The sequence below is a fragment of the Alligator mississippiensis genome, chromosome 11 (assembly GCF_030867095.1).
Source record: "Alligator mississippiensis isolate rAllMis1 chromosome 11, rAllMis1, whole genome shotgun sequence".
Lineage (NCBI taxonomy): Eukaryota > Metazoa > Chordata > Crocodylia > Alligatoridae > Alligator > Alligator mississippiensis.
In genome coordinates, this window is record NC_081834.1 from 53139800 (window position 1) to 53148566 (window position 8767).

Consider the following 8767-nt stretch of genomic DNA (forward strand, 5'->3'; position numbering starts at 1 on the left):
AAAAGGTGTGGTGGTGCCGTCACTCCCCACCCACAACTCCTCAGACCTGCTGGAGCTCCTCACTCCTCACCCACAGCCCCCCCCGCAGATGCCCCCGTGGCAGCAGCAAGGGGCACAACTCTGTGCTGCCACCCCCGCTGCAGCTGGGAGGGCAGGGGGCACTTCGCCAGGGTGGTATAGGGCTTGCAGCAGCAAGGGGTTTCCCTGCTCGGCCCCACTCTGTGCTGTCATGCCAGGCCCTACCCGCCAGGCTGCGGAGACCCTGGCGGGAAGGCAGCAGGGAGCCCAACCTCCACCCCTGCCCCATGCACAAATCTGAGGGGCATGGGTCCCCCTACCTCCCCCCACCCCAGGAGTGCATGCAGCGGCAAGGAGCCGGCCCCAGCCCCCACCCCATACACAAGCCACCCGCGACCCCGTCCCACTCCCTGCTGGGGCCCTGCAGCTGCACATTGGAGGCCCAGCCCCAAGCCCCCATGAACCACCCTGGCTGAGCAGCAGCCCCAGTCCCAGCGCTGCCCAACTCCTTCTCTCCCAATGGGGGCCTCAATACCCACTTCCCCTGCCAGACTTACCTGTGGGAGCTGCTCTCCAGGGTGCCTGGCAGCCCTGTGCATGTGTAAGTGTACATGCACATGGTGCCCCTTGCCTGACCACCCTCCTCCTTCTCCCCCCAGCCCCTGGCAGGCTGCAACTCTGCCAGCCTGCGGAGAGCTCTTTGCAAACATGGAAAAGCTGAATTCTTTTTGGTGAAAGGGAAAATCTGCATTTTTCTTGGTTAAAAGGGAAAACCCAGAGCCCTGCTCATCACTCCCCAGTGTGCCACTGCCCACAGAAGCCAACCTGTCCTCACCACACTGGCCCAGAGGACCATTGGGCTCAGGGGAACTCAGGAGTCATGTCCCCCTGCAGGGAGTGGGGAATGTCCCCCTTGCTCCGAGTCTATTCACATCGTACCTGCCCAAGGGCCCTGCTGCCAGCACTGGTCTCTGACTAGCCTGTCTTGGCACCTGCAGCTGTCTGAGGTGGAGGAAGAGGCAAACAAGTGGCTCTTCCCACCCCATTCTTGTGCCTCTGCCCAGATTCCTCCCTATACAATCCTGGCCCTGTCCGTCGGGCACTTGATCCCTGTGTTGACTCAGTGATCACATCTCCGCCTGTGTGAGAAGCCAGCCCATAAATAGCCCCCTGCCTCCCCACCCCACACACAGACCCTGTCGGCAGCTCGCTTCGATCTCAGTCCGTCTCAGGGACCAGCGGCCCTGTTGCAGGTGAGTGAGTGTGACTGCCACTGCACAGCTAGCAGAGCAGGTAGGTGGGCATGGGACCCATTCCCCACTACCTGTGAGCAGGGCTGGGGTGTGGGCACGCAGAGGGATATGGTAGAATAGCAGACAGCCCTCTACCACCTGCTTTTCAATGCCTGCTCATCAGTTCAGGGCCTTGGGCCATATTTACATCAGTGTAAATAAGAAGTAGACAGACAGCGTACAGCCCTACACCAGTGTACCTCAATGAAATCCTAGGCAGCAAAAAATACATATCTGTAGACCTTGCATCCACTCTTTCCTGGGACAGTGGTAAGGCAGTGTATAGCTACCCCAAAGACTTGCTCATGCATCTGCTCCAGATTCTGCTGTAATTTGCTTTGATGTACAAAACTGACAAAACATTGCCATCAACATGTTTGTCCTTTGTCTTCAAATGAGGACCCAAAGATATCCCGCCATTCCTGGCAGCTCCCTCCCCTCCCCACCGAGTATGGGGTGCTGGAGCAAGCTCTCTTATGACTTTTTTCCAGCCCACAGCAGCGTATCTAGACAGACATGGCTTTGTACCAGTCCAGAGGTGAGTGGAGAGAATAGGCCAGCCCCTAGGGGTTAACAGATGCGGGCAGAAGTTTCCCCATGTTCCCCCCACTGAGGCCTACTCCTGCCCAAGGGAAAATGAACCTGTCCCACAATATGTGGGTGAATAATCAAAAACCATGGGCTAATACATATTCATATGGGCAAAGGGGTAATTTAACAATTGCCATGAATTCAAGTCAAAAGAGGCTGCACAAACAAAGTCCCCCCATCTGTTTGTCCATCTATCTGCCTCTGTGGCCTGTAGTTTTACATTTAGAGTGCAACCACTTTGCGGCTGGGACAGTCTCTTCATTGAGTGCCATTGACTGCCCAGCACAGTGAGGCCTTGATCCAGCTGAGTGCAACAAGGAGAAGGGAATAGCAGCTGAGGATCAGAAGTTTACTTCTCATCGTACAACAAGCCAGGGACTCTGGGGCCACATGTATGCTCCAGGTGCCCCCCAGACCGAGCTTGTGCTTGTAGGGCTTTGCCTTCCACGCTGCTGCTGCTATGAGGAATGCCCACGGGGAGGAAAGCACCGTACAGCTGCTCATCTTTCACAGGGACACCCCAACACACTTTTGCTACTTTCCAAGCATAGTCCTGTTGCACATAGACACTTCTCTTGGCTCAAAGGATAAGCCCAAAGTGTAGATCTCACAGGTTATTCCAGAAAAGAGCAGAACTAGGTGTGGAATCAGAGACTTGTGATGGAGGGCTGGAAGGGACCTCAGGGATCATCCTGTCAAACACCTTGTGCTGATGCAGTCTGCACTATTCCTAAACTACCCTAGGCTGATGCTTGCCCAATTTCTTCTTGAAACCCTCTAGTAAAAGGGATCCCACAGCTTTCCTGGGCAGCTTGTCTTGGTGCCCTGCTGTTCTGACAGTCTGGGAGTTGAGTTTAGGAGACATTTCCTGAGATTCATCTTGTTTATGAGGAACATACAAAGTCCTCTTTCCTGAACACATAAGAAGTCAAATCAAGAGACACCTCCCTGACTCACAGCTCTAAGTAGAAAGAAGGCCTAGAGGTTCCTGTTTAAATGGCCCCAGGCTGTACTCCTTGCCAGAAACCAGGGCAATTAAATTACATGATGTGAGTTCCCTGGATATGCAAAATTTCCAAGAGCTGAAAATGAACAGAACCACCTGGCAGCATTGACAGGAGGAGGGTGGAGAAGGGGAAGGACACGGCAGAAACTTGGAAGAAGCAAATCAATGACAAAACTTAGGTAAGAGTCCTGCCATTCAGGGTGCCTTGGCAATAGCCTGAAACTCAGTCCTCCTCTCATTGGCGCTGTAAATAGCTAATGAGGTATTCAGTCCCATCTTTTGATGGTAGTCAGTCGCCCCAACAACTGCTCATTGTCTAGGAATTCATATTTTGGGCACAACCATCATGCAAGGATCAGTGCTCTCAGCTGGAGTTCCCGCAGCTTTGGGGCTGGGGCGTGAGGCCTGGGCAAGCGGAGGCTCTCTGCAGTACCAGACTCAGGCAGCTGGAGCTTTGCTTAGTACTTCAGAGATGCCTCCGTCCCAAACCAGCTTGACCCAAAGCCACCTATGCAACACCTCTCTCCACAAACCAGTCAGCCACACATGGAACACCCCAAAAATATTGTCTACAAGTGTGGCAGAAGTTCTCCTTTTCTACCCTACTGCACTCCCGGCTCCTTCACCCCATCACTCCTTTACCCCATCACTGCCCTGGCACAAACCCTCCCACCAGAGGAGTCTGGATCCCAAGTGGTGGGGAGCTTCGCTGCCTTGTCTGCAGAGAAGAACTTCTTTGGCATAAGGCTGGTGGCTGGGATGAAGGATCTACTTGCTGGCTCCTCTAAGTAACCTCCTCACTTGTTTCGGGCTTGGTGCCAGCCCACAAAAGTGCCCCCCACCATCCCAGTCCAGTCCAGTTGCTGGAATTCAAGAGCACTTCATTGCTCACATTAGATTTTGCTCCCTCCAGAAAACTGGTTACGCTTCCTCCTGTGTGACAGCCCAACTATGGGGCAGAACCTACAGCCAGAGGGGCCTGGAGATGGCAGTGGTAAGAGACATGGTGCAGATGCCTGTGGTCCTGGGTGACACCTTCCTTGCAGCCCAAAGTGGAGCCCTCAGGATCAAATGAATCCAGGGCCTTTCTCACCATAACTAGCTCAGCACACTCAGCCTCCGCCACTCCCCATCAGGCACTCTGCACCCCCCACTCCACCTTACCCATACTGCTCCCTCACTTATCACCCACCCCACACCCATTTTCCATCACCCCCCTGCACCTTTCACCCTCTCCTGTTGCTACACCACTCAGTCATATCTGTCATTACCTGCCTTGATAGCTCAGCTTCACCCCTTGCCCACCACTGTGTGCTCCTGCATCCATCCTACAACTCATGACCTTACATATCACCCACTGCCCTCCCTGCTCCCTTACCCATCAACCTCTCCCCTTACCTATTCCTCTCACCCTCTCCCTTCCGTCAGCCAGTCTGGGTGACAGATCCCTTGGCTGGCCAAGCTGATTTGGTGGGTGAAGTTCCTTCTGCATCTCATCTCCAGGTTGTACACCTGCCCCCTAATGAGGGTTATCTTCATTGCACAAAAAAAACCCCCATCACATCACTGGAGCATGATTTGCTATTCACAGGAGACACTAGAGATGCTCCTTCTTTTGAATCCAGAAGTAACTTTACCTGGATCCAGGGGCACTGCAGCTCTGTCAGGGGTGCTCTCATCTTTATAACCTGTGCTGCCCCCAGGGCCCCAGTTATATGCTAAGGGATGCTGAACTGCAAGGGAAGGGGGTGGAGGCTCCCCCTTCACAGTCAGTGCTGCCCCCCCAGGATCCTTGGGCTCCCTTCACTGCAAAGAGTGAGCACAGTCACTCTGAAAAATGCTCTAAGATGGGTATCACTGGGAAGTGCCTGCACCACCATGGCTGGGCCGGCAGCTGCAGAGTCAGTCTGGAAGGTGCATCTGTAGTGTGGGTGAGGTGGGCTTGAGGCCTTGAGCTTATACCATCCTAGAGCTACAGGGCCTGGCTGTGGCTCAGGGTCATACAACATAGATCATTGAGTCCTGGGTGGGTTTGTTGTGCCAGGAGGAGCTGACACTCTCTGTTGAGGAGCTCCAGGCTGGGCCATGCATCCCTTTTGGTCATCCACAGGGCTTTTTTTGAAACTCTGTTCCTGAATGTTGTGCACTGTTCATGTGGATGACCATGTACATCTGCAGACTGAGCACGCATACAGCCTATGTGCACATGCTATGGACTTATACGCCTGACAGTGGAGATGCCCAGAATGCGTAGCTACCGAACCTAGCCTCAAGAACAGAAAATAACCATGGCTGGGGCCTTGCTCCAAGTAAAACAGAAATTTCCCCCCATGCAAATCCCTCCATCCATTTTTTCCAAGGATTATATTAATGATTCAGCTTTAGAAAGAGGGGCAGAGAAGGAGTAAGTAATGCCTAACCTGTGGTGGGGCAGCTAAGATTGCTGTGCTCTGGATGGCCCTCATCTGGCCTGCAGTTAGAGCACTGTGCTGGGAAGTGGAAGAGGCCCTGAGTCAAACCCCCTCTGGGTGAGGGGGACTGAGAACCCAGGACCTCCAGCATCCCAGATGAGTGCCCTAGACATCGAGCTACCCACAGAGAAAAAGCAAGTTGCCTTTCACCCATTCATGTTTTGTTACTGCCAGTCTGCACACATGCATAAGTCATCCATGTGGGATATATGTCCAGGAATAGGATTCTCCTGGCACGTAAGTACTTTGTAGACATCCAAAAAATGGCTGCTTAGATGACAAGGACAGAGCAGAATGCCACCCAGGGTGAGGGATGGAGCAGGCAGGATCCCAGCTGCAATCAGAGAGACCTGGATAACACTTCATGGGAACTATTTCAGGTGTTTGTCCACTTAGCTCAGTGTGATCACTGCCCTTATTAGTGTAGTCTACTCAGCCTTCATGGTCACAGGAACATGCATGTGACAGCAGGAAGACATGGAAAGGAGGCTGAGGAGTGCGAGGGTCAAGGACCTGCCATGCAGCTAGTGGAGAAGCACCAGCCTGACGCCACAGGGCCCCGTTCTGTTCAGAAAGGAAATGCCGCTGCATTTCTTGGCTGTCAAGGGTATAAGCTCAGCCACCCACCATGTCCTGGAACAAATGGGCAACTGCAGCTCCATGCCAGCAACACTACACGCCAGGTGGCCTTATTTCAAACAATGACTTCCCTGCGTCCCCATGTCCTTCAGCTCAGCCCTTGCCACCGCTGACTTTGATGCCTGGGATGGGACAGCAGGCTGCCCTGGCTGCAGGCAGGCCCCTTCACTGCCCCTGCAGCTCCTCTTCAACTCCTGCATCTCTGTCTATCCAGCAGTAGCATAACTAAGGCAGGGCACAGCAACCGCAGATGACAGCTTAGGGGTGGGGTGAAAAAACAGCAGCTGCTGCCACAGTGGTATAGTCATACCAGTGGCACAATGGCAGCCAAAAATCACAGCTGCCACCATGTGTGGCAACTGCCTGGGTGTCCAGCTGTCGTCTTAGGCCTCTGCATGGCCTTGTCCTGCCTTTTGTTCCTGGTAAAGAGGCAGCTGTCACCATGCTACATACAGGCCGCATCCCTGAGGAGGAGGAGGAGGAGGAGGAGGAGGAGGACTGGTGGTGGGAGCAGCATGGTGTCAGTGGGACATCTTTTCAGGGGAAGAACAGATGAGAGGGGTGTCCAGGTGAACAGAAAAGAAAGTTCCCCCAACCCCCAATTACAAAGCCAAGTCCTTTCTTTCCACCTTGCCCCTCATGGTACTCCTCCTGACCCTGCTGTTTCAATCCCCCCTGGTCCCATCAATGTCTTACAGACCCCCAGCTGTTTGGATCCCCTCCCACAAGACAGATGCTCTGAGCTCCTCTGCAGAGCTCACTGCAAGGCCCATAGGGAGGAGGGGATGAAGGCGGTGAGGCTATGAGAAGGTCATGGACCAGCTGGAAGGAGACAACAGATGCATATTTGGACCTTGGCTTATCCAGTCCTACACCGTTTTACTGGCAAAACCATGTCAGTTAGGACACGTAGAATGGCCTCACCCCCTCATCAGTATTGCTAGGCCAGCAAAGCCCCTGACTGATGTCTCTTCTCTGGCCCTTTGGGACCATAATGCCAGGGTCTGTTGTTGCCTTACAGGTGGCCAAAAGCATTCAGAGAGGTCTGCGGAGGACTCAGCACTAGAAAAAGGCATCTATGCAATTGTGGACAGCTTCTACAAGTACGCCAAGGGCCAGGCTGAGGCAAAGGCCTTAGACCAAGAGGCTTTCCAAAGCCTGCTCAGCAATGAGTTAAGCCATCAGCTCACGGTGAGACCCAACTACCCCCAGCCTCCCTGAGGCAGCCACTCATTGATAGTCAGGGGTTTCTGTGCCAGTGCCTCTCAGGCCTAAACTCCTACCTTTGTCTATCCCAGCCCTGGGCTCACTCCACATACCACCTCTTTGTCAATGCTCCTTAGTCCTAACCTGTGCTCCTGCCACCCAAGCCCTGGGCTGCTCCCCACCCTCAAAGCTCTGCCAGTTTGTCTGTCCTGAACTGTATCTCAGCACCCCTTGATTCACTCCTATCTAGATTGTACACGTAGATGAGCAACATACATACACATGCACGTGCATGTGCACATACACGCACTTAACAGGTCTTGCTCCTGCAGTCAGTATTGGGCAGAAGAGATCAATCTGCCAGTTTGTTCTGCCAACCTGAACACTGCCAGTGCAGGGTGAGCAATTACTCCTTCCAACCCATTGCAACCCCTGTCAGTGCGGGGCAGTTCGCAGCCCTAAAACAAAGTAGTTCTGTTAATGTTGCTCTGAGGAACTGAGTTTAACCATCATGAATGAGGTATGAGCAGCTGGCCCCCAAGGAGCTGGTGTAAGCAATGCCTTTGCTACTGAAATCAGGGCTGCTGCCATTTGCACAATATAAACCTCATCAGCAGGCTTCCAACCAGGTTTGTGTTGTATCATGTACAGAATACACATACTAACACAGAGAGCAGGCCTGGTTTCTCCAGCAGTGGCCAGTATCATGAACACATACACATGCATGCATGCACATACACACACATATGCACACTCCCTTCATGCCGTGAGCCAGGAAAGGCCCCACAGTGAACGCCCATTTCTTTGTTGTGTTCCAGAACACGGAGATCAAGGAGGCCGTGAAAGGCATGTTTGACATGTTAGATGCCAACAAAGACCAGAAGATCTCCTTTGATGAGTACTGGCAACTCATCACATGGATTTGCCAAGTGATCAGGCACCGTGACTACAGCGCCTAGTGATGGGGGAGATTGTTTGAGGCATATGACTGGCCAGGAACCTCCCCAGTCCTGTATCCTTTGCCCTAAAAAGTGTCAAAGCAAACCAGTACCTCCCATCCCAGAACATCCCACCTGCTAATCCATACAGCCTCTCTCCTAGAGACTCCTAGAGCTCTGCCTGCCAGCTGGGATGCATCCATGATTTCCCTCCCAGCCTGGGATCATCATGCTGAGGAGACTTCTCAAATCACCCTCCACTGCCTGCATTCCTTGTGCCTCCCTCTCTGCCAGAATCCTTCCAATTATTGCCCTCCTCCCTGCCACAGGACTTCCTCTCTGACCCCCCTCCTCCTCTGTATCTTGGTAATGTTGCTAGAATAAAGGAACTGGTCTGAGCTCCTCCTGAATCTCTTCCCTTACTGCGGGCCAAACCTGACACACAGGATGAGGCGTCTGATGAGCCAGGGAGGAAAGGGCACAGTGCCACTTGCACAGAGCAGAGGGCAACAACCTGCTCATAGCCTAGCTAGCTCCTCTGGATGATGTAGGAGAGACTTGGATGGTCCCAGTCTGGCTCCATAGAGCATCACCTTCCCACCTGCT

General features: G+C 53.3%; 1 protein-coding gene across 1 annotated transcript; it reads left to right on the plus strand.

The window, feature by feature from the left end:
- Positions 1-1214: 1214 nt before the first annotated feature.
- Positions 1215-8559, plus strand: LOC102573945 (protein S100-A16). Its single transcript, XM_006260273.2, has 4 exons — positions 1215-1271; positions 3821-3901; positions 7039-7208; positions 8042-8559. Exons 2-4 carry the CDS (start codon positions 3859-3861, stop codon positions 8180-8182), a joined length of 354 nt encoding a protein of 117 aa, XP_006260335.1. The 5' UTR covers positions 1215-1271; positions 3821-3858; the 3' UTR covers positions 8183-8559.
- Positions 8560-8767: the final 208 nt, after the last annotated feature.